The sequence below is a fragment of the Brassica rapa genome, chromosome A09, assembly GCF_000309985.2.
Source record: "Brassica rapa cultivar Chiifu-401-42 chromosome A09, CAAS_Brap_v3.01, whole genome shotgun sequence".
Taxonomy (NCBI): Eukaryota; Viridiplantae; Streptophyta; class Magnoliopsida; order Brassicales; family Brassicaceae; genus Brassica; species Brassica rapa.
Window position 1 is genome coordinate 35943063 of NC_024803.2, and position 25762 is coordinate 35968824.

A 25762-nucleotide genomic window follows, 5' to 3' on the forward strand; every position below is an offset into this window, starting at 1 on the left:
AAAAAAATGTTCAAAGTAAATTTCAAAATTAAGATATTTATGTATTTTTATATGGCATATAGTTTTAAAATGATACATATATTTATATATCTTTTATTTTTGATACTTATTAAATGAGACTTTCAACGTATATTATTTTTTAATTATTTGTATCATGTCATAACAAAAGTTTTAAATCATAGATCATAAAATTTGAATGTGAAACTTTTAACAGTTTTAGTAATTTATACTCATTTTTAAAAATTCAAAATATAATACATAAATAATTTTTTTAATTTTTATTATATGGTTTCTATGATTGTTTAATTTATTTTAATAGCTTAAAATTAAACAAATATAATTATAATACACACTTATTTTTATCAAATCTTTATTATTCAAAATCATTAATTGTCATATATACTTTAGCCACATTAGGCCATTCCGTAATTTTATTTAAGGAAATAATGAAGCATATTAGTAATGTATTTATTGTGGTTTAATAAAAAAACTTGTTATATATTTAAATGGACCAACCTATTTATCTAAGGATTCTAAGAATCATTTTAGTGATGACATGTGGCTACAAAAAAATGTTGCAATGCTTCTCAAATAATATATAGCAGATATTTTCATATTTACATTTTGGTTATTAAAACGTGTAATGTCATATTAAAACCAGGGTAAATATGTCTTATCATATACAAGAAAGTAGAATGTTCAAAAAAAGAAAAAAAGAGTATATTTTTCAAATTTTAAATGATAAACGGTGTATTTTACTAATTATCCCTATTAATTTTCGATTTTTGCATTTAAGCTAATATCGAAAATGGAAAAAAGAAAACTTATAATTGAAAATTCAACAGTTTAATCAATGAGCTTAAGCTGTTCTTGACAGAATGTTTCACTGAGTTCGAGTTTCAGCTATCTCTGTCGCCGATATCTCTCACATTGGAGACATCATCAGTTTAGGCTAAGTTGATCAGTTAATTCTAAATTTTATTTTAGAGAAAATGTGAGATGAAAACTCGGAAATGCTAAGAATAGAAAGAAACGAGTCTAAATTTGAAGGCTTTCAATGGTTTGAGGAGATGAGCGGTTTCTTCTTTGAATTACATAATTAGTTAAAAGAGGAAACGACAAGAAAAGATGAAATGTAGAAGAAAAAGGCATTGCAGATTTCTTCATGCTGCTTTTGATCGAATGATTTTAGGTTTTACATTTTGTCTTTTTCAGCATATAGTTCATGATCTTCTCTTGTGTATGTGTACATCCATATGATTTGTTGTTTGGACAAGAAAACATATGCTTTCTTAGGTATTGTTCAAGGTTATATATAGGTCTCTAGAAAAAAAAAAGCAAAAATGAGCAAGGAACAAAGCTGTGTTCTAAAAGCTTGGGAGGTGACGATGAGAAAGACCCAACAAGCCAAGAAACGTGCAAACAGTATTTTTGGGACGGTACCGGTAGCTCTACAGACAGATGATGATGCTACTACAACAACCGAGGAGAATGATGATCATGAGAGCAGCACTAACACAAGCAGCGTAGGTGAACTGTACCAAGAAGAGAGAGTGCTTCCCAATGGAGACTATTACACAGGTCAATGGTACGATAGTTTTCCCCACGGGCACGGTAAGTATCTATGGACAGATGGTTGCATGTACATTGGTGAGTGGTACAACGGGAAGACTATGGGGAAAGGCAAGTTCGGTTGGCCTTCTGGTGCCATGTATGAAGGCGAGTTCAAAAGCGGGTACATGGATGGGACTGGCACTTACACAGGTCCTAGTGGAGATACTTATAAAGGCCAGTGGGTGATGAACTTAAAACATGGACATGGGATCAAGAGTTTTGCAAACGGAGATGTGTATGACGGTGAATGGAGGAGAGGGTTGCAAGAAGCTCAAGGGAAGTATCGTTGGAGAGATGGGAGTTATTACATTGGTGAATGGAAGAACGGTACTATTAGTGGCAAAGGTACTTTTGTTTGGTCGAGGGATGGTAATAGATACGATGGATTTTGGGATGATGGTTTCCCTAGTGGTAATGGGACATTCAAATGGGACGATGGGAGCTTCTACGTTGGTCATTGGTCTAAAGATCCTGAAGAAATGAACGGTACTTACTATCCATCAGGGAAAGAAGGGGCTCTTGATTGGGATCCTAAAGACGTGTTTGATAATCTGAGTGAGTACAAGATTTGTAGTGGAGAGAGGGTTCCTGTGTTGCCTTCACAGAAGAAGCTCTCTGTTTGGAACTCTTCCAAGCGTGTTGAGAAGCCAAGGAGGATATCTGTTGATGGGAGGGTAAGCGTTGGTTTGGATAGAGCGTTTGAGAAGATGAATATGTGGGGAAGTGAGAGTGGTGAAGGCGCTGCTGACATTGATTCAACCACAAGGAGAGATTTGGATGCTGAGATAATGAGACTTGAGGCTGAAGGATTGATTCAGAGCTTGAGACCTAGTCCTGTGCCTATGAGATTGCCCAAGGCAGGGAAGAAGCAAGGCGAGACAATATCGAAAGGTCATAGGAATTACGAGCTTATGCTTAATCTACAGCTTGGAATCAGGTAACTATCTCACTTTTCCTCCTCATAAGTTGTATCAAGGTTCAAAAAATCGGTCTAGTTGTCGCCTAACCACTAGCCCATACAAAATGCATAAATACTGTCCAGCGATTTTTTTACATTGAGTTATATTATAAGTTAAAGCTTTGTTGATGTGTTGGTTATGCAGACATGCTGTTGGAAAACAAGCTCAGGTTGTGTCTCTTGATCTTAAGCATTCAGCTTTTGATCCAAAGGAAAAGCTGTGGACAAGATTTCCACCAGAAGGAACCAAATACACACCTCCTCATCAATCTAGTGAATTCAAATGGAAAGACTATTGCCCATTAGTTTTTAGGTGAGAAACCATTACGCTAACCTCTCTCCTTAGCTCTCATTGGTGCTTATTCTTACAATAAGTTACCTATCTTTCAGGAGCTTGAGGAAGCTATTCAAGGTAGATCCAGCTGATTACATGTTATCAATCTGCGGTAATGATGCCCTTAGGGAGCTATCATCCCCTGGTAAAAGTGGAAGCTTTTTCTACTTGACAAACGATGATCGTTACATGATAAAGACAATGAAGAAGTCTGAGACTAAAGTGAGTTTAAGTTACCATATAAATAATGTGTAGCTGCTACATATATTAACTGCTTTATTTAATTATATGATGCAGGTGCTTCTGAGAATGCTTGCTGCTTATTACAACCATGTTAGAGCATTTGAGAACACTTTGGTGATTAGATTCTACGGTCTCCATTGTGTGAAGTTGACTGGAACAATCCAAAAGAAGGTAAGAAGTGAGAACAATGCTACCTTGGGTGCAGCTTGGATCTTGATTGAGTTCATCTCTTTTTGCAGGTACGGTTTGTCATTATGGGGAATCTATTTTGTTCAGAGTACTCTATCCACAGACGCTTTGATCTTAAAGGATCTTCGCTTGGCCGTACAACCGATAAGCCTGAATCAGAAATCAACTCAAACACAATCTTGAAAGATCTTGATTTGAATTTCATTTTCAGGCTACAGAAAGCTTGGTTTCAAGAATTCATTAGGTTAGTAACCATCAATCAATATCTTTACTTCACAGTTACATTATTTTCATTTATGTCCTATCGACTGATCCGGCAGGGATGTCCTTAGTGCTACAGAATGGATTAGCTACCACGTTACATTTATAATTATTATGACCGTTGCTTTAATTTTCAGACAAGTCGACAAAGACTGTGAGTTTCTAGAACAGGAGAGGATCATGGACTACAGTCTTCTGGTTGGGATTCATTTCAGAGAAGCATCAGTCGCTGGAGAGTTGATACCTTCTGGAGCACGCACGCCTATTGGTTCGTTATTCTTTAAAAAACCAACAAACATGTCTGTCTTAATTAGAATGTATCAACCAAACTATTTTCTCCTTGTCAACTTCAGGTGAGTTTGAAGATGAAACAGCCCCTCGTCTCTCAAGAGTAGACGTAGATCAGCTTCTATCCGATCCCACAAGGTAAGTAAACACACAACAAAAGTTGAACTCATACTTTCTCGGATTCTGGAGTCCAAGAAATGTGCTGATTGTTGCAGGTGGGCTAGTATCAGACTTGGTGGAAACATGCCGGCTCGAGCAGAGAGGACAATGAGAAGGAGCGACTGTGAGTTCCAGCTAGTTGGGGAACCAACAGGAGAGTACTATGAAGTTGTAATGATCTTTGGAATCATAGACATTCTTCAAGACTACGACATTAGCAAGAAACTTGAACATGCTTACAAGAGTATCCAGTACGATCCTACTTCAATCTCAGCCGTTGATCCGAGGCTGTACTCGAGACGCTTCCGTGATTTTATCTTCAAGGTCTTCACTGCGGACGATTGAAACAAGTCTTCTCTGTTTCTGGCCTTTTAGGTTTCTTGTGCGCCAAGAAATGAAGGCTTAGGTTTTATATACTCACATTCGGCAATGGTTATGCAGCCACTACTTTATTTTATTTCATAAACTGTATTAATTCTACAATAAACTAAGGGGAAAATCGCATTTTAAACCCTGAGAGTGTCACGTTCTCACACTTTAAACACTGAAGGTTTTTGACTAACACTTTAAACCTTGAAAGTGACATTTTTATCATAACAAACCCCCCAAATCAATTAGGTAACCTGTACTATGCATTTTGTGATGATGTGACAGTTTTTTTTCTTAAAAAAAATAAAATATATAGAAAAATTGAAAAAAATTGAAAAAGTCGAAAAAATCAAAAAAATCGAAAAAAATCGAAAAAATCTAAAATTTCAAAAAATATAAAAAATAACATTTCAAAATTAAAAAAAAAAATTTTAAAAATTAATTCAGTTATAAACCAATAAGTATATATAATATAATAACTTGAATGCTGATTCTAGATTCTGGTTTTTGGTTTTTGATTGTTTTTTAATTTTTTGATTTATTAATACTTAACTTGTTAAATTTTCAAAATTAATCCTATTATTGGTATTATTTATTAAATGATATTTATTTTAGTAATTTTAATTTTGTTTAAAAAGAAATTAACTTATAAGTGAAGTTCTTAAAAATAGTAAATAACTTTGAAATTAAATAAATAACTAATCAAACTCTAGAGAAACTAAAATATATGTTACTTATCTAAGAAGCTCCACTCATACCAAAAACTAACATATACAAATCTAAAGACATTCCTCTCTATCTCTTAATTATATTTCAAACTAACTTACAGTATTTTATTTAAGGTCAAAAACATTTTAAGTGGTCTATGAGATATTTTCTTGTTTCACAAAAATTTAATAAGTTAAGTATTAATAAATCAAATTTTTTTAAAAAAAAATCTAAAACCAAAAAAACAGAATCTAGTATCACTATTCAAGTTATTATATTATATATATTTATTGGTTTATAACTGGATTATTTTTTTAAAAATATTTTATTTTATTTTTAATTTTGAAATGTTATTTTTATATTTTCTGAATTTTTCAAAAAAAATCAAATTTTTGAATTTTCTATGTATTTTATTTTTTTTAAAGAAAAAAAAAGAAAGAAACCAACACGTCATCGTAAAATGAGCAATACATGTCACCTCGTTGACTTGGTAAACAAGTAAATCTCATTGGAGATTTGTTATGATAAAAATGTCACTTTCAAGGTTTAATGTGCTAGTAAAAAATGTTCAGTGTTTAAAGTGCGAGAATGTGACACTCTCAGGGTTTAAAATGTGATTTTCCCTAAGGAAAAGTGTTTCAAACAAAGTAAAAAATAATAAGTACGTGACAAAAGTTGACGTCTTTAGCAGTGGATAATTTTTATGAGAAATTCGACCTAAAAAATGATTTTATCACAAATATAGACCTTGAAAATAAAAATGATCAAAATAGACTTAAATATTTTATCAAAAGAAATAAATATACATTTTTTTATCCCTAGGGTTAATTAATCTAAACATTATGGTTTATAGTTAAGGAGTGAAGTTTAAGGTTTAAGTTTAGGATTTAGGATTTATGGTTTAGAGTTTAGGGTTTCAGGTTTACAGTTGAGGAGTGGGGTTTTGGGATATGATTTCAAATTTTAAAAAATAAATAAAATTTAAAATTTTCAAAATAAAAAATACTATTTTAGTCATTTTAGTTTTTGAGATCTATTTTTGTGATACAAACTTAAAAATATTTATACGAGAGAATTGACTTTTTTTTTATTTCACTTCTATTTTTTGTTAGGATAAATACACTATGAACTAATCTTCTTTTTTTTTGACATCCACTATGAACTAATCACATAAACGAGTTCTCACATATCTCGTACAGCATCTTTTCACGTAACGCTTCGAAATTCATTTTGTAATAACTATCCGTGTTTTCCATTTGAAGATGAAAAGTGTAGAAAAGCCTTTCCTCTTGCGACCTTGAAAATGAAACATCCACAAGAACAAACCCCATCTTCTTCTAGTCCAGTTAATACATTGGATATTGAGAAGTTATGAATCAATTGGACGATGAAATTTGGACCATCACTTCGTTGTCTCCAAGCCTAGTAACGGGAACAGTGGATATATAACTTGACACTGCCTTTGGTTGTGGCTTAACGTAATGTTCAATGCCTCTTTGATCCGATACACGAATTAATCAAGAGTTCTTCCTTATTCTGTAATAACTTCTTCGCTTGCTCATGCACCTCTGGTATGTACTTTAAGCTCCGTGAATTGGTTTCAGAAATACTTAGCTTCCTCTGCAAGAAAGTAAAGGAAAAAGGATCTCAGCATTTTTGTTCTAGATGGTATAGATGCAAACACAAACGTATTTATTCTGTTAAATTTATGGAGTTCCAACTTAAAATTAATTGACGTGTAACTTATTGATATATTAGATATCCTTTTGTATATTACTGTAGGTCTTATCTCACTGCAAGATTCCGAGCACATTCTTTTAAAACGTCCAAAATATAAGGGACGCCAGAATAGTTACTTACCGATTGATCTAAGGTTGGAAGACTTGAGCGGAGAGATGAAAATAAAGAGTTGATCTTCTTGCGACGGTCACGCTCACTAGCATTGCGATTACGCTTCTTGATAACAAATACATATATTATAAAGCTGCGTTAAAATATGTTATAAAATTTTTTTTATCTTTTATAGACTCTATTGGCCGGTTGGCTCCAGGAAAAACGTATTTAGTGTTTAGAGTGAATTAGTCCGAAATCATACCAACGTGTATGACCCAAATTTAAACCAATTGTCTGTCACGGTCTACATGTTCACCATCTGTGACGAAACCCAAGTCCAAGTTAATTAAACAGTGATAATTTAGTTTTCAGCAGAAATGAAATTTAAAACCGATATGGATACACACCGAGTTCAAAAAGATTACAATCAAACTACCACTGCTTAATTTTGTTTTGGTCAACTACCACTGCTTGGTTAAAACCTCTGTTCATTAAAATTATATAAAATTATACATGTATTACATATAATACATGTATCAAAACTATAAGAAGATTATTTATTTGTGTATTGAAAGATGAGTCAGCTTAAAGAAATTGTTGGCGTTTCGTTGAAATCAGGTGGAAGATGCTTTGGGCATTCTCCTCGTCCCAATCATTTTCGATGGTAAGCCTATACATGAGCATCCACATGACATGATGTAAGCCTATACATAAGCATTTTTGGAATTTAGTGTCTTTCTTAAATACATGCAGCCTCATTATTTAGCACAATAAAGCCATTACAATATTTAGGTCAACACGATGCCCATCTATGTCTACACTAAAATATGTTCTGATTTAGTTATTCTTCCAAGAACTGGTAAAAAATATTCCCAAACTCTAAATGTGAGCCAATGAGGTTAGATTCTTATGACCCACATTTCCAAACTAATATAATATTTTGAAAGGTACACCGTACACCCACCAACCTGTAAATTATTCTATTTGATGTCATAAGTATGTTTTAAACCAAGCCAAAGAAACCAAAATTATCTAAAGCTTTTTATTTTTTACTTCACCTAGATAAACCAAATTCAAAGATTTATTTATTTATTTATTTTTTACTTCACCTAGATAAACCAAGCCATAACCAAATTAATAATAAGTGTTATACAACTTATCATACCATAAAAATAAATATTTGGTTCTATAAATAGGGTATGTAGCTTCTTGATACGAGCCAGCAGACCCAACCCTGATAAGAAGCATGGGCGAAGCCAGCATCATTTTTTAGCGGGTGCACAAACTACAAAAAAATTGGAAGTTCAAAAAGGGAATCAAACCTGAGATATTAAGGTGGTGCACTTATGCATTAAGCCATCACAACTAACAGAGTTCTGTGACTATTTACATACTAAATCAGTGTTACTAAAAATATTATGGGTACATGTGCTACCATAGGGGCTTTACTTGCTTCGCCCCTGGAAGCATGGGCTTTCAACCCTAAAAAAGTATATACTATTTTTGACCGATTATGTTAAATTGTTTCTTTAGTCTAGTGGTTATTAGTGAAGTTGGAACCCAACACCATAAGTTCAAACCATGGGTGGATCATAACCAGCCTTATTTTTTGAAATAGCTTCTAATCACAAGGACCGCTACTGCGAACCCGAGGCTATGTTCCTCGTATGAACCAGGTTCAGTTACCATTGGAGATATTGTATGAGAATCCAAACACGAATATTAAACGTATCAAAACTATAAGAAGATTATTATTTACATATTGAATGATGGCTCAGCTTAAAGAAACTGTTGGCGGCTCGTGGAAATCAGGTGGAAGATGCTTTGGGCGTTTTCCTCGTCCCATTCATTTTCGATTGTGTAAGCCTATACATGAGCATCTACATGATGTAAGCCTATACATAAGCATTTTTGGAATTTAGTGTCTTTCGTATCTAAATGCAGCCTCATTATTTAACACAATAAAGCCATTATAATATTTTAAGCCATCTTGATGCCATCTATGTCTACACACTGATTCAGTTATTCTTCTAAATAACTGGTCAAAATATTCTCAAATTGTAAACGTAAACCAATAAGGTTTCATCAGAGCCGGCCATAAGATTTTGGAGCCGCTGATGATTTAATAAATATATCAACTACTTTTTAACAAATTTGGAGGCTTACATCTATGTAATTTTTTTAATAAAAATTTGGAGGCCCTCTCTAAACCTTTTTTTTCATTTCTTTGGAGTGAATTCAACTCCATAATAGAGTTAATTACTTTATTTTAGAGTAAAAAATGGAAAAACTTATTGTGTACCATTGGAGATGCCATTTTTGGATATGTTTCCTCTGTCAAATGCATAGGCTAATTCGTGTCTCAGGCTGCAGTTTGATTTTTTTACCTAGCCAATTTCAGTAGAGCACTAAAACACCAAATTTGGTGTAATTTTATTTTCAATAAAAAATCAAAAATTACACCATCCCACTAAATTTGGTATAGTTCAATAATTATTATTAATTAGTCCAAATTTGTAACATATATTGTATTATTTTTATTTTTAATTATTTTTATATAACTAAATATTTTTTATTTTATTTTCAAGTAAAAAATCACTAAATGATTATTATCATTTACTTCGTATTGTTAAAAGTAACATAGAACATTATATTTTATTTTAATAATAGAAATTTAATTAGTATTTTATAAAATATAGAAATTAATAATATAAGCTGGATAAGATTAAAATAGATATTAAATTTGAAATAAACACTCAAAACATAAAATAAATATATTATTTTCCTATGTGCTTTTCATAATTAATATTTTGTAATTTTTAATATAATTTTATATTAAATAAATAAAAGTATAATACTATAAACCAAAAAATATAATTGTAAATAAATTTTATAAACATAAAATTACAAAAAAAAACTTTAAAACATAACATCTGGGTATGAAAAAATAATTATCTATCAGTTACAAATAATAAAAATATTAAAATTGAAAACAACAAATAATCATCCTCCGAGTAGTTCTCCAAGCCTAATAGGAACATTACTTTGATGTAATATTTGGTGTTATGGTTAGAGATGACACTAAAATATCAAATATAGTGAAATTTCAACGTTAAATTTGGTGTTATGGTTGGAGATGCTCTGATAGATCAGTTAAGAAAAATTCGGTAAACTATCGGATTACTCGAATGAGACCAAAAGTATTATTTTTAAAAGCGATAATAATATAGTAAAATACTTATATATGTTTACAGAAAAACAGTGATTTCCTTTTTCAAAAACATTATACGAGAATGCTATTATTCTGATTCATTTTTACGTGAATTTGATTACCAAAAAAAAATTTTTTTATGTGAATTTTGGAAGCTGCCCAGTATATTCTCTCATAGTATATACTTGTATAGTATTCCAAGGTCAATGGACTACCATGGCTTCTCATTTATTTTAGCGATGCCAGGACCGCTTATTAATTAATTAGTGTAACGTGCTCACTTGCACAATTAGAACTCGCTTTTAAATACATGTATAAAATCATCATAAAAGCATCAACATAATTAATAATATATTATATTGTTTGTCAGACAACTTATTTATTAATAAGCAGGATACTTTCAATAACAAAAGGTCCATCTAAAACGTCGGCCAAAACATATTTATATTAGTATGTGTAACCGGTAATGTTGAATCGAAGTGTAAAAAAAAAATATTGCTGTAAGAGCATCTTCTAATATACTGAGAATTTCTGGTAAAAAAATAATTTAATTACATATTTATGTTTTTAATAAAAAATACTTGAATTATAGGTTAATGGCAAGTAAACATAAGAATTCTAATAAGTATCTAAGAAATTCTAAAACACAAACTGTTCATTAAGATAAAATATTTACAAATTTTTAAAATTCAGCATTCCGTGTTTTTATAAATAATTTGAATACTATCTTATTTTCTAATCAATAATTTAACATTCGTTCACTTTTTACATTTTACCGTCATTTTATTTAATAAAATTATATATTTTGTTTTATTATTTTATAACTATTTAATTTTAAAAGCTACCAAAATAACTAATACCTGTTTGAATATTAAAGAATATTATTTGAATTTATTCACTAAAAATATATTTAAGTGCTAAATTTTATTCAAAATAATAAAATATTATCATAATAATATATTTTATCCAGATGAAATAAATTTAATTTTTATTTATATAAAAAAATTATAGATTAATACTTAATTAATTTATTATAAAATTAATTTAAACTAATTTAAAATACATGAATATAATTAGTGTTCTTTAAACGCCAGTGCAATGTGTACAATTAATAAAGATGGGACATTTTCCACCCATAGATTTTATATCATCTATATTAAATTTTGGAGAGATTGGTTGAATTTGTCCTTTTTAAAATTTCAAACATATGGTTAAATATTTAGGCTTTTCAATTTTTGAAATTTTTTCTTATAATAAAAATTTCTAGATCCGCTGTTGCTTGTGACTATCGTGGTTTCTAGCTCATTTTTTTTATCTAATATGTTAATTTGTTTATATCAAATAATCTACATCATCTAATTTGACTCTTCAACGTATTTATAGTTATTATTCAGCGGTAAAAAAATGTATTCTAACCTTTCCATTGTTAATACTAAATAGTATAGTATTATACAAATATTTGGATCTCAAGACGAAGCTTGGCATATGGCAGAGTATGTGGGAGAACTATGTTCAGTCACCAAGTAAACTAGTCAGAGTTAAATATGAATATTGCATGAACTAAAAAACTTAAGAAAAATACACTCATTAAGATAAAGAATTATATTCTGTTCATTTCAAAATAATGTATATTTAAAGTTTAAATATATATTAAAAATATGTTAGGTCTTAATTATAAATATATATTTTTATGAGTAACTGTTTTTTATAAATTTTATCCAACCGAAATTCAATAAACATAATTAATTTGTTCAAAATTTACAGATATAATTATTACCTATATATCGAAAAAACTGGCTCGTGAAAATCATGTGGAAGAAGCTTCGGGTAAACATTTTAATGTTGTAACTTGTAAGCATACACATAAGCAATTTCCTTTTTTATGTGGTAAACATCAAATTAAACACTTTTAAAAAATTTAAATCCATAATCATAATCAACCAAAGGTGGTGATCTAATGGTAGATAGATTCTAGGGAGTTAAGTAACCCAAATTCAAAGACATCCCACTATGTTTTACTTTTTTTTTTTTTTGGTAAAATGTTAAATTATTATACCAATTTTCGGTTTTGAGACAGAAATTACACAGTGAACAAGTAGCGGAATGCGGAAAAGAAACTAAACAACAGATCCTAAACGGAATGAAAAAAACACGAAGATAGCGGGACAAAGTCTAAGAGCCCGATGAGCTACAAGTCAAGCTCGAACCTTGCAAACCGAGACCAGTCGAGACAAGGGTCGGGCACCGCGAGCTACCGAGAGAAAGGTGCCCTCAAACCTTGATGCTACGGCTCCTACAGCTTCTGACCACTCTGCCATAACCGGACCCAAATGAAGAATCCAAACACAAACAAACTCAATACCCCGACAACTAAACCTTCGACGGCATGAGAGAGAACCATCGATCGACGATGCTGTCGTTCGTCGAACCGTCCCGGAGATTGCCGCCTCCATTCCAGCTCGCCGTGACCGTTTACACCCATTGAACCGAAATCCCATATAGAGATAGCGGACCGAAAGATGGCTAACTCTCCGAAAGCGCAACTGCAGTAGAATGAGCCGTCCGATAGACCAACAACTACACAAGAACAAGAACAAAGTCCAACCCACCAAACGCGTTCATCCAAGAGCCGCAATACCTTATTCAAAGGGAGATGAAGTCGTGGAGGACTCAGGTCACGGCACAGACCAAACCGGAACCACCGGCAAACTGCCCATAAGGACAGGAAAACAAAGAATCCAACTGAAAAAAACGCGGGGGCTGCCACCACCCCGCGCCGCCGTGACCATCGCGCGCGTTACCACACGAGCTCACCGGAGCCAGAGATACCGACACCAAGAGAGCCCACGCGCACCTACCGGAGACCACCGGTAGAAGAAGAGAGAGCAAACTCCAGATCCGCGCCATCTGAAGCATAACTGAACCCAAGCCGTAGAGCACCACCACGCCACTGACAGAACCTTACGTAGCACGGGCCAGCATCTCTGCAACCACCACGCAACACCACCCAATCTCAACGCGCAATAAGGCCACAAAACCTCTTAACCGGACAGAGTCGAAACTGGCGACAGGAACAGAGCATTGGAAGAACAAGCACCGTCCTCTAGTGCTATCACCCCCAGATCTGGCCGTGGACCAGAGAAAGACTCCGGATCTGAACCGGAAAGAACCTTCACTGCACGTTAAGAAGCCATAGAAGAGAACAGGGGAGGAGACGACAAGGAGGACACAGAACCAGACGAAAGAGAAAAAGAAAAAGAAAAGCTAGGTCCGGCAGCCGCCAGAGAAACACGGCGGCGACCGCCGGAAGGCGGAGAGGCAGCGGTGGAAACCCTAGTAGTAGAGAGAGGAGAGAGTGTTTTGTTTTTAGAGAGAGAGGTTATACTCCCCACTATGTTTTACTTTTACACACACAATGAGGTTTTTTGCCCCAGTTGTAAATCCAAAGAAAAGGTTTATCAGCTGGATTGCGCTTCCTTTTTCAAGATTAATATTGGGGATCTTAAAATCGGAATATCCCCAGATTCACTAAAAAAAATTCACCATCATAATCTCAAAGTAATGCATAAGAGAAGTTAGAAATTTAACAACGTTGTGTATAAGTTACAAAAAAAAAAAACAACGTTGTGTATACCTTTGTATCGTGCATGACGGCGCAGATAATTCCACTGTTCGTACGGCAAAGCAAGGATCGAGATACTTTTACTGTTTTAGAGTCAACAAAAAAACAATAAAAGTATCTTTTGTTCAAAAAAAAAACAATAAAAGTATCTATTTGCTGCAAGACTTCATCCTAGTTGGATATTATTATATTACATAAATGTTTTTTTTTGTTTGTAAACTATGTTACATAAATGTTAGGCTAGTTATTATTAATTTAATTAACAAAGGTTGATAATCTATCATGTAAATGCACTATCTATAGAGTATATCCGACTAGAAAAGCGTAGGTCATCAGATTCACTATTAAATAGTAATCCGAGTAGAAAAAGCTTAGATCACCAGATTCACTAATAATCTGTTTGCTGCTAGACTTTATAATATTCACGAGGCGGTAATAAATACAAAACCACAATTGTTTTTGGTTAGTTTTGCAATCTGTTATTTTTGGAGTAATATATCTCCAAGATCAATGGATACCCAACCAAAAGGCTCTCATTAATCATGTATTTAATGATTCGAAATAAGTATTTAAATGGCAGGACCATCTATTAAATACTCTTAAATAAATAATGGCTAACCGAATCTTCTAAACACACCTTTTTTTTCCTTTTTTTAACATATCTTTTGTCTTTTCTCATATTTTCTTTTGTTATAAAACTAGGTAAAGAACCCGTGCGATATCGCACGAAAACTCATTTTGTAAAAAAAAATATACCACATTTTATATAATTGTTTTTTGAAGAAATACATGTGTTACGAAAACATCTTACATGTAGTTATATTTTTTTATTATAAAATTACAATATGTCAATACCAATTAGTAATCGCACACATTATATCTATGCATTTTTAAATTATTATCGTGAACTAATGTTATTAAAAACATCTGTGAATTTGTAAAATTTATACTTGTTATATAAAGCATTTTATTTAACTATCAAAGAAGTTCATTTATCATCAAGGTATAATAAAATAAGGTGAAAAATATAGAACTTTTAATTTTGGAGAAATTGCACTCCATGTACAAAGATAACTGCATAATTTGGAGATATGGAAAATCCACTTTCTCGCTGATGTGTTTTTTTATAATGGCTGTTGTACCCCTATGTTGAGCGAAAACACAACCTATACCATATTCAGAACCTCTGTATCTCTACATTACACGTGTTTATATTTGTCAAGAGAGAGTTACTTCCTAATCCACCAGTCGATACTCTTTGGTTTTCCTCGATAATTTCATCGCCTATTGCTACAAAATTACCTCGTTTTCTCCGTCATAATTAATACACTCTTGATATCTCCTCTCTTCTTATCTTCAAATTTATCACTTTCTTTTCTTTTCTATCGCCGTCACACCATCATGTCAACTAACCGTCACATCGTCACTCCATCACACCATTACCTCTGCTCAAGCTCTCCATCACACAGTTACCTCACCTCTGCTCAAGCTCACCGTCACGCCGTCACCTCACGTATGTTACAGCTTTCCATCACCTCACCCTTGCTACAACTTGCCTTCATTTCAGTTAATGGAGAGGAGGAAGATCCATGATGCTATAGAGGTGGAAGAAGAACAAGAGGAGATAGAACAAATAAAAGGATGAGAGAGAGGATGCCGAAGAAGAAGCGAAGAACAGAGGCTCCCGGAGACGCATCGCATCTATGCTGAAAGAGCACAATCCTTGATCTAGAGGGAGCCATTCCTTACCTTAGACGACGACGGAGATTGGCCGTAGAAGCTGACGGAAGAGGGGCCCGTCTGTTTACTGATGACATCTTGGATTACTAGTTGCATGAGTCTCTGTTGAATCACACACAAAAGAATCGTTGTTGCGAATAATATAATATGTATGAATCACAGGCCTTGAATATCATCTTCCTTGTTAATTACGCGTTTATGTTTTGATTTCATGCAAACAACAAATGCAATATTACAATTCAAGATACAATATTAGTAAAACATAAATAATTTGGTATGTTATCCCAAACCAGCTAACAATAAGCATAACCATATAAAGAATATAAAATATTTTAATAGGAAATCTCATGTTTAGTCGAATATAATATATTATATACGGCTAACAATTTTTTTAGTCATATATATTGTGATTTAATAGATGGTTAATTTTATGTTTAACCGTAAAAGTAAATTCAGTCATATATTTTGCAGTTTATTAGAGAGTTAATTTTATATTTAGCCGTACATGTAAATCTATTGCAATTTGATTGAGAGTTAATTTTCTGTTTAGCCAATCACAAATTAATATTATGTATTGTGATTTGTTAGAGAGTTAATTTTCTGTTTAGCCGAACATATAATTTTTTTACATTCACTAGTCCAAACACCAAATATAAGTCTATTATTGTACTCATTTTTCGTAGCCGGCTAACTATAACAAAAAGACAAACAAAATATGTTAACCGGTTATTTCATAAATTACATCATTATTAAATAAAAATGAAAAACATTTCCAAGAACTGTGATAACAATTAAGAAAAAGTACACTACTTGGGTACTTTACCCTTAGCCTGCTCTTGTCTTCTCAACTGATCCACCAGAGATGATACTTGATGATGGTAAAGTGGCGGAGGTGGCGGTGGATGGTGATGAGACTAGTTCACGCGCCCTCGTACAAAGAGACGAAGAGAAAAAAATGTTTTTTTTTTATATTTCGTATATGATTGGATAGACGAAACTTAATCGAATTGAAAAGAGTTTATGATTTACAAAATTGAGATTTGGATTTGCCAAGAAAGAAAAAAAAGACTGATGATAATTCTGAAGAAAATTACAGAATAGAAAGAGAAAGAGAAAGAGAGAACGTGAAAGAAGAGACAAAATAATGTTTTTAACTTATTAGATTTCTCATTTTTACATAAAATATTAAATAAAATATTAATTTGTTTCTCTTTCTTACCGTAGCAGAGTTATAGGGGCAACTGTGTAAATGCAACCATGAACAGTTTGGGTTTCAGTGTGTTTTTGGCCCAAGTTCCATATTTGCAAATTTTAAACTTATGTCATATTTTTCATGCAAATCGCTCTTTAATTTTAATGAACTTTAAAAATGTATGATATCAGTAAAATGAGAAATAACCACAAACCATTTCAATAAAAAAATATTCTAAATGAATAAGATACATAAGTGCATATATCATATATTGTTTTACTGAAAATATTTGTAGAATAGTTTATTGGTGAAAATATTAATTTGTTTCAGTGATTGTTATACCATCCGAATTAGAACTTAAAGTATATGAATTATCTTTATAATAAAAATTATTTTTATTGTAAAAATAAATTCACTCAAAAATGACATATAGACATTGTCTTCAGCCTTATTGTCAATGTTATTTTCATGTATAATATATCATAACAATAACGGTTGTGAATTTCAGTGAAGTTGAGAGACTATGTTTTATAACATGTAACTCTAAAATGTTCTAGTTCAATTAAAAATATTTATTTTGTAAATATACTTATATGATTAATCACAACTTTTAAAATGAAGATAAAATCTTTTAACTTAATTAGAATTACTAAAAGTTATTCTTTTTCAAATGATATTTATATGAATAGTCACAACTTTTTAATTTAAATATATTTAAATAGTCATATTCTTTTAATTTAAAAGTAATTATTTTGTAAAGATACTTATATGAATAGACACAACTTTTAAAATGAAGACAAAACCTTTCAACGTAAATGAAATTCACAGTCTTTAGAATTAATTGGAATTGAAAAATCAAAATGTTTTATAATATTTTCTTTTATTGTTCGGCCAGGATAATACTTTGAAATTGAAATTCTTTAACCTTTGATATTAATATCTTTTATGTTAATATGAAAGTTCTGTTGGATTGTCGCTTTGTCAACCTTACGTGTAATATAAGGTTCTTTTTCTTTGTTAATAAGACTAACTGTTTTACGCGTATGGTCACCTCTCGTTCACCCAAAAAAACGTAAGGTCACATGTTGAACAGACATGTCTATTCACTTCTAAACAATATTTTATCAACACCCGATATCTTCAATCTATAAAAAACATCTATTGTTTGCCTATATGTTCTACTTTCAGATAAACAAACTCCCCTAATCCTCTCGGGTCAAATTCGAATCAGAAAATGTGTTAATAAATGAATTTCAATTCAAGTATAGCACTGATCTCCTTTTAAAAGTCATTCATAAAATTGAAACTTTTCTTTTTTATAATTATAGTAAGATATACATTAACACTTTTGCTATTATTCAATGGGTTCAAGTCAATCCTCTGCCTCTTGCATTCGATTATAGGGTGGAAGAACAACAGCAAACTGGATGCAATTAGATCATATTAGAAGCTGTTATTACGCAAGAAGAGAACATAAATACTGTAGGTTTTTCATATACTTTCTCATTACAAGAATTCATTGGTAACCTAGTAACTGCTTATAACCTTTTTTCCACCATTTTATTAGTTCGGTAAGTGAAAATTTTATTTTGAGAAATGTATACCAAAGACTATTTATAGATTTTCAAAAAAAATGTGAATAGTCACAACTATTCAATTTGAATAGTTACATCTTTCCAACTTAAAAGTAGTTATTTTCAAAAGATACTTATAAGAATAGTCACAACTTTTCACATTTTAAAAGATATTTATGTGAACTTTTTGAAAAGACACAACCTTACAACATTGAACTTCTAGAAAATACACAACCTTTTAAACATTTTTTTTAAAAAGACACAACTTTTCAATATAGAAAAGACACAACCTTACAACATAGAACTTTTAGAAAAGACACAACTCTTTACACATCTTTTTCAAAAGACACAACCTTTCAACATAAGTTGGATTCACAACCTTTGGAATTAATCAGGATTCCTATTATTAGTAGATATAGGGTTTAAACAAGAAGAGTAGATGGAATAATCAAAGGGTTTTTGCCACCAGAAAAGTATTTACATAAATTATAACTGCTATTCTTAAATCGCAGTCAAAACTGAAATTTATTGATGTAATACGAACTTAGTGGTAGTTTACTAGTAATCGATCATTGGCTTTGACCAAAAAAAACAGAATCAACTCAACTACGTACAAGTTGTACATTAATCAAGTCAACATCCGATAATATAGAAACGAAACACAGACGATTAGCATGATCTCTTGCGTTACAAAACATTAATCAAGAATGACAGCTTATCTGTAGAAAAGGACGACACATAAAACGAAACAAGAACAAATGATCATTTAAACGAGTTTCCACATTTCTCATACAAGTACAGAACCCTTTGACTTAAATCTTCGCAAACTAGCTTGTAACTATCAATCTTGTCTACTTGAAGATGTAAAGTGTAGAAGAGCCATTCTCCTTGAGAACTCGAAGATGAAACATCCACGATAACAAACCCATCTTCTTCTAGTCCATTCAACACATTATATATCGAAAAATTATGAATCTTGGACGATGAGATTTGGACCGTCACTTTGTTGTCTACAAGGTTAGTCGCAAAAACGGTGGAGAAATAACTAGCAGCCACCTTTGGTTCCGGCTTAACGTAATGTTCTCTTTGGTCCGATACTCGCACCAAGAGGTCTTCCTTCTTTTGTATTAGCTTCTTCACTTCCTCTTGCAGCTCAGGTATGTACAGCACACTCCGCGAAACGGTCTCGGGATTACTTAGCTTCTTCTGCAATACAATAAAGCCGAAAGAAAATAAAAAAAGGGTTGATAAGATACTCTTCTTCTAAATGGTAACAATTAATCGAGTAAGCAGACTAACTATTTCTGATTGGAAGTAGCTACTTACCGACTGATATGATCTTGGAAGACATAAACGAAGAGATGAGAACAAAGCGTTGGCTTTCTGGCGACGGTTACGCTCATTGGCATTGTGATTAAGCTTCTTGATCACGACCGAATTGTTGTTTAATCCATTTACCTCCGACAAAACAGGAACCCCTAAACTGGTCTGATGATGGAGCACTCCATACGTCTTCGGTACCGGAAAATCAAGAAATGAGTCGTTGTTATCTCGGACGAGTTTGTAGCTCTCGCACTCTCCCGTTGGTGCCCACCCAGAGTTTGGGAACAATAGAGAGCCCAGTGCATGCATTTTTGCTTGACTGAAGACAATTTTTATAGCTTTTTCTTCGCTTGAAGCTCTTTTGGTTGGGACATAACTGACCTGCTACACCTAAATATATAGATTGTATTAACCAAATAAACAAATAAATCTCCATTGTTCAATCAAAGTAACAAACTATATTATAAGTATTTGTGAACTGTAAAGCCTTAACCACAAGCATATGACGAAGAAACTCATTTTTGTAAAGAGGAATCTCATGTTTGTAAATACATACTATAACAAGGAATCTCATGTTTGTAAGCATATACCACAAGTATATACCACACGGGTTTATATAAATAGCTGAATTTTGTAAAGGACACCCTGTATTAGTTTTCTTAAAAACAAATTCTGCATTATATTAGCATTTTTACCAAAAAGTTATTCTACATATTCTCTATGATTCGTAGAAAGGGGTGTTTCGCCAAAAATTTTTTTTTTTCGTTTTAGAATTTATTTTCAAATTCTCAATATAAAACTAACATGTTTTCTATTATTGTTACAATTTATGTTCTTCAGTACATTTACAATTGCTCCAAATAATATTTGTGTAGCTAATAAATGATGTTTAATTTAGGAAATAACAATTTTAATCTTCCTACAAAAAACTTGTTTTATATGCCGTATTGCCGTTGTTACATTTTTGAATTACATCACTATCATTTCCATGGTTTAAAATTAATATTCGTTATGATTCTCACTACATCAAAGAAATGTTATGAACATATTTGGGGATAATCACTATACCAACTCACAAATGATTAATTGAAATTTCTGAGCAATTATTATATACATCTATAATTAATTTACTAATAATCTATTAAATAATTTAAATATATGTTGGGTGGAGTATAGATACAACAAAAACATAATTTGTTTTCATATTTAATTCTTGGAAAATAGTATATTTATTTGAAACTAATTTAAATCTTTTTTTGAAGCAGATCATTTATATTTTGGTTAGTAAAGTTTCTTATAAAACTAACATTCTAATTCTGTTTCAAAAACTTAACATTAGATTATATTTGGTAAAACAATCCATTAACGATTTTCATAGTGGTAAATTATTTTATAATAGTTCAGCAATTTATATGTAAGTCCATGAATTTATCAAAAATCAATGAATATCAATTGATGTGTTTTACATGAAAACAAAATATTAAATGTAAAATTAGGGCCTAAATATATTATTACATAAAAAATAAACTCAGCTACTTTATTTAGAAAGACATGTATTCGAAAAAGTGGCATATTGTCTTCAGGTGAAGAATATCATGTAAAGATATTAAAACCAAAAAAGTTCATACTCACTTCACGAACAATGATTATATACTTTTTCAACATAATGCAGAAAAAGAGACTAAACTGAAAGTTAGCCAAAAAGGTGGAATTTGATCAGCAAAACATAGCAGTTGAGTGATTCGAGCACTATCTGCCAACTTATCTATTTTGTATTTTTTTTCTTGAAATTTGTTAATTTCAAAATATGGGAAAATAGAAAATTCGCTTACACCGGTTAAATTATTCAAAATGAGTGAATTGGCATCATTTTCACCAGGTCAGAGTAGTCTATAATACAAACCACATCTTTTCATTGGTAAGCTGTCATGCACTTTATTGCCCGAGTACTTCAAAGTTCAAACTCTGCATGAAAAGGTGTAAGATTGCATCAAACATTTCTTACTCCCATTGCCTTGCTGCATAGTCCCCTTTGTACTAAACTATCTTTCTCATGCATAAAATCAGATTCCTTCCAGCCTCTGTAAATGTAAAAACATCATCCTAAGTGTATATTATTTGTGGGAAACTTGAAAGATCAATGATCATCCTTACAAACATGCACACGTTGTGCTTTTTTCCATAATTTCTTTTTCACCTCTTCCAGTGTTAAAATGTCATTGCATTATGATCCTTATTATTAAAGACTACCAATTCAGTTTTTTTCTCTCATATATACCATATCTTTAGGTTTTAGAGTTTATGGTTAAAGGTATAGTGTTTAGAACTTATGATGTTTATGTTTTTTTTTAAACCTTAGACGGGGTAAAACTCTAGTTTGTGTGTTTATGGGAGTTTAGAACAAATAATCTTTATAATTGTGAATACAGTTGCGGTTAAAAGTAGTCTTTGGTTATATATAATATTTGGTAAGATTCAAGTTTAAACCGCTAGTGGACATTTAGAAAGTACAAGATTTACATTCTACCTGAAATGATTCGGCAAATAAAAAGTTTTAATTTTGATGAACATTGTAATTTTAAGCAAAATATAAGAAAGGGTTGACGTTTGTAATTAAATGTTGAGATCTCGATATAATATTGTTTTCATATTTCATTATTAGAAAGTAGTAGAATTATTTGAAACATAGTTAAAGCAGCATATTTATATTTTGGTTAGTAAAGTTTCTAGTAAGCTTGCCATTTTAATCGAAGAGTTGTAACTCCCAAACGCAAACTCTAAAACTTAAAATTCTAACTCTTAATCATAAAATATAAACTATCAAAACATAAATACCCAAAATACATAGATTTTAAAACTTATAAACTTTTTTAGATATTTAAATTAATCATTTTTCTAAAATCTAAATTTAAATCTAAATATATGCATAAACATAAACATAAACATTTCATTTAATTGTTGTCCCCGCCTCCCCTCGCCCCCACAAAAAAAAAGAGCATCTCACGAGTTAAAATATTTAATAAATGTGAGGCTCGTTAGTCTTAATTCAATTAACATCAGTTGGTGATTTATCATGTATAAGAACAAAGCACTATCGATTTAGGGTCAACTTGTCGTCTCTATCCAATCATTACCCTTAAGACATTTGCTTCCTCATCCACGACACTATTCTCTTCCACTTCTGCATCTTTCTTGTTGTGGATGGTGGTTCCGATAATTCTTGTGGTTCCGATACATAAAACCTACGTGAATTATTGATGTCCATTAGTCTATTTCGAGGAAACACAGCAAACTTCCCAAAGCTTGCTGTTATTCTTTCCCATTAATGTGAATCGTAGGAGTTCCCATGTCCCTACATCTCTATCATCATAAAAACTAACCATACGGCTTCTCAAAATCATGTATTTAATGATTTGTAATTAAGTTGACAGGAGCATCTATTAAGTAAAATTTAAAAAATGCTATTCTAAAAAATTATATAAAAGATAGCACTCATTGATTAAATTTTCTAAAATAATACTCATTTGACATGAAAATTATAAAATTACTCACTCCTAAACCCTGATCCAACCTCCACCCACTCATTTTTAAAAAGATGCTATTCTAAAAATATATATAAAAAATGGCACTCAAGCCATAAATAATTATTTTTAAAAAATACCCTAAGTTGGCCACCACTTTTCAAAAATATACTTAATCAAAAATATATTAGATATGGATTTAGGGTTTAGTGATTATTGTTTAGGGTTTAATATTTTAGAGGGTGGGTTGAGTTTATAAATGTTTTATAAATTATTCTTAAATATTTATAAATAATTTAAGAGAGTTAATTTAATCTTTTTATCTAATTTGTATTAAATGCATTTTTAATTGTTAAGTAATGTTATTTCAGGATTTTTTTTTCTCGTGTGCTAATCTTGTCAAACCATGATTTAGTTCTATTTGAGAATCTTACTCTAATATATTTTTTAAATTTAAATTTAATATATTTTATCAGATTAATTTATATATTTTATGTATTTTGAATAAAAATACATTCTTACATGAAATTTGAAAAAAATAACAGTAAAATATTAAAATGAAAAACCCAATTAGATATGAAATTCATTTGGCCCCTTATATGTTTCTCGAGGGTAGGATATCTATACTAGTGAGCGTTTATCAAATTTTTGCAATCGATGTTCAATCCTGAAGAGAATAAAGAGATATTCGGGAGGTGGATTTTTATGATCCGATAACTAATCAAAATTATTTCAATCTTCCTGCTATTTTCGATTTCGTTTAAAAAAAGTGATCAACCAACAAGAATAGTTCATGATATTTGTTAGAAGGCATGGATTGTAAAGAATTAAGTCTTAATAAAACGAAATCGAATTAATGAAATATAAAAAAAGACGATGGTAAAGACTCATATATAGCTTAGTATAAAATTATATCTTCTCTTTTCTTTCCTCCTCTTTCATTTACATCATATTTCTTTTAATTTATTAGAATTTTCATTTATTATAATTTTTTTAAGGTACCAAAACTCAAAAGTACCCTTCTAACAACTACAATGTTTTATAACAATAAACACATTCATTAAACTAATTTTGGATCTGTAAATTAGAAATTTTGTATATAACAAAATTTTGTTGTATAGAAAATAATATTGTATATATGAATAAAAATAAACAATCCACTGTTTTGTTGTTTATATAAAGTTTTATATATAAAATTAATAATTTTTTATTTTAATGAGATCATAGATTTATCTAATATTTTTCAAATATTATTATTTTATCAAATTATGTCATATTTTACTCCGGTTTAATATGAAACCAATCATTTTATTAACATATACTTCCTCCGTTTTTAATAGATGAAATTTTAGGATTATTCACACAGATTAAAAAACATTTAATCGTGTACATTAAAAATCATTAACTTTTTTTTTTGCTTAATCACAATTCAACTAATAATGCATAATATATTTGGTCGTATAACATTAATTGTTAATATATTTTACATAAAAATTAAAAACTCCATCTAATTTGATTCAAAAAAATTATTTTAAACACAATATTAAAAATGGAATGTGCCATTTTTTCACATGTTATTCATTAAAACTTATTTTATATTACACAATATTAAAATGGAATGTGCCATTTTTTTCACATGTTAACACGACACAAATTTTGGGGACAATGGAGGGACTAATGCATGCGTTTTTTCTTACCTAAAGATAAGTTTTTAGTTCTCCCTCTATTACAGAAGGATGTATGTTTAGAATTTTCATACTTATTAAAAAATATATTTACATTTTAGTTATCAATACATTATTTTCTATAATTAACTATTTTCTCAATTATTATTTTTGAACGATTTTTTTCTAAAACATGGATCTTTATGGAACAGGGAGAATATCTGTTATTTAAATCACCGTTCAACCTATTATGGTTGGAATATTATAGACTTCCGTATATATGAGGACAAAGGATTAAAAAAATATATCCATGCTGTCTTTTAATCAAGAAACTATATTATATATGTTTTATTCGTTAAGACTACATAATAAAAAATACATAAATTGTATTCTATAACCACAAATTTTTTTTTAATTTACTAACTAACCAAAAACACTTTCTCTTTCTTTCTTTCTCTTCCTATTCTCTCAATTCTCTTTCTACAAAACTATTTTTTTTTGGCTATTACACAAATAATCTCTAAATATTAAAGTGTTATACGACTTATCATACCTTTTTTTTTTATCAAATACACGACTTATCATAGTATAAAATAGATAGTTGGGTCTCTAAAGGGGCTAGAGGTTGACACGAGCTATTCATCGCATGAACCTGGTCCAGTCACCATCAAAGATATTGTGTGAGATCCCTCCAAAACTGATATTACATAACCAGGTCTCGTGGTCTGGTGGTAAAGGAACCTCGGCTTAGGTGTCCGCCATCACGAGTTCGAGCCCCGGCCACAGCAGATTTAACATGGTTTCGGTTTGGCTTCCAGGATCTTCCTCGCCAGTTTTGGTTGGACGCGGTGGGATAGTCGGACTAAGTGAAAGGTCCGGATACTTAGATTATCAAAAAAAAAAAAACTGATATTACATGTATAAAACTAGGGGTGGGCGTTCGGATACCCATTCGGGTT

The 25762-nt window shown here is 31.1% G+C and overlaps 2 protein-coding genes across 3 annotated transcripts; one reads left to right on the top strand and one right to left on the bottom strand.

Annotated features, from left to right (window-relative positions):
- Window positions 1-410: 410 nt before the first annotated feature.
- LOC103841600 (phosphatidylinositol 4-phosphate 5-kinase 4) lies at window positions 411-12280 on the top strand. Of its 2 annotated transcripts, XM_033280082.1 has the most exons (9): window positions 411-1192; window positions 1297-2551; window positions 2718-2885; window positions 2963-3128; window positions 3204-3320; window positions 3389-3582; window positions 3737-3867; window positions 3953-4025; window positions 4103-12280. In XM_033280082.1, the coding sequence occupies exons 2-9, from the start codon at window positions 1344-1346 to the stop codon at window positions 4389-4391; spliced, it is 2346 nt and encodes a 781-aa protein (XP_033135973.1). In that variant the 5' UTR covers window positions 411-1192; window positions 1297-1343; the 3' UTR covers window positions 4392-12280. The 2 variants fall into 2 exon arrangements, with proteins under 2 accessions (XP_033135973.1, XP_009116399.1); XM_009118151.3 differs by having other exon boundaries at window positions 411-2551.
- On the bottom strand, window positions 12210-24700 carry LOC103841601 (transcription factor ORG3). Its single transcript, XM_009118152.3, has 2 exons — window positions 19622-24700; window positions 12210-19501 (listed from the first exon to the last, which is right to left on the bottom strand). The coding sequence occupies exons 1-2, from the start codon at window positions 19925-19927 to the stop codon at window positions 19058-19060; spliced, it is 750 nt and encodes a 249-aa protein (XP_009116400.1). The 5' UTR covers window positions 19928-24700; the 3' UTR covers window positions 12210-19057.
- Between the last annotated feature and the right edge of the window lie 1062 nt (window positions 24701-25762).

Excerpts from the sequence above, each read along its gene's own strand:
- LOC103841600 (XM_009118151.3), top strand. The coding sequence starts at position 1,344 with ATGAGCAAGGAACAAAGCTGTGTTCTAAAAGCTTGGGAGGTGACGATG. Across the intron at positions 2,552-2,717 it reads AATCTACAGCTTGGAATCAG|ACATGCTGTTGGAAAACAAG; the intron begins GTAACTATCTCA and ends TTGGTTATGCAG. Across the intron at positions 3,868-3,952 it reads TGGAGCACGCACGCCTATTG|GTGAGTTTGAAGATGAAACA; the intron begins GTTCGTTATTCT and ends TGTCAACTTCAG.
- LOC103841601 (XM_009118152.3), bottom strand. The coding sequence starts at position 19,927 with ATGCATGCACTGGGCTCTCTATTGTTCCCAAACTCTGGGTGGGCACCA. Across the intron at positions 19,502-19,621 it reads TTCCAAGATCATATCAGTCG|AAGAAGCTAAGTAATCCCGA; the intron begins GTAAGTAGCTAC and ends ATTGTATTGCAG.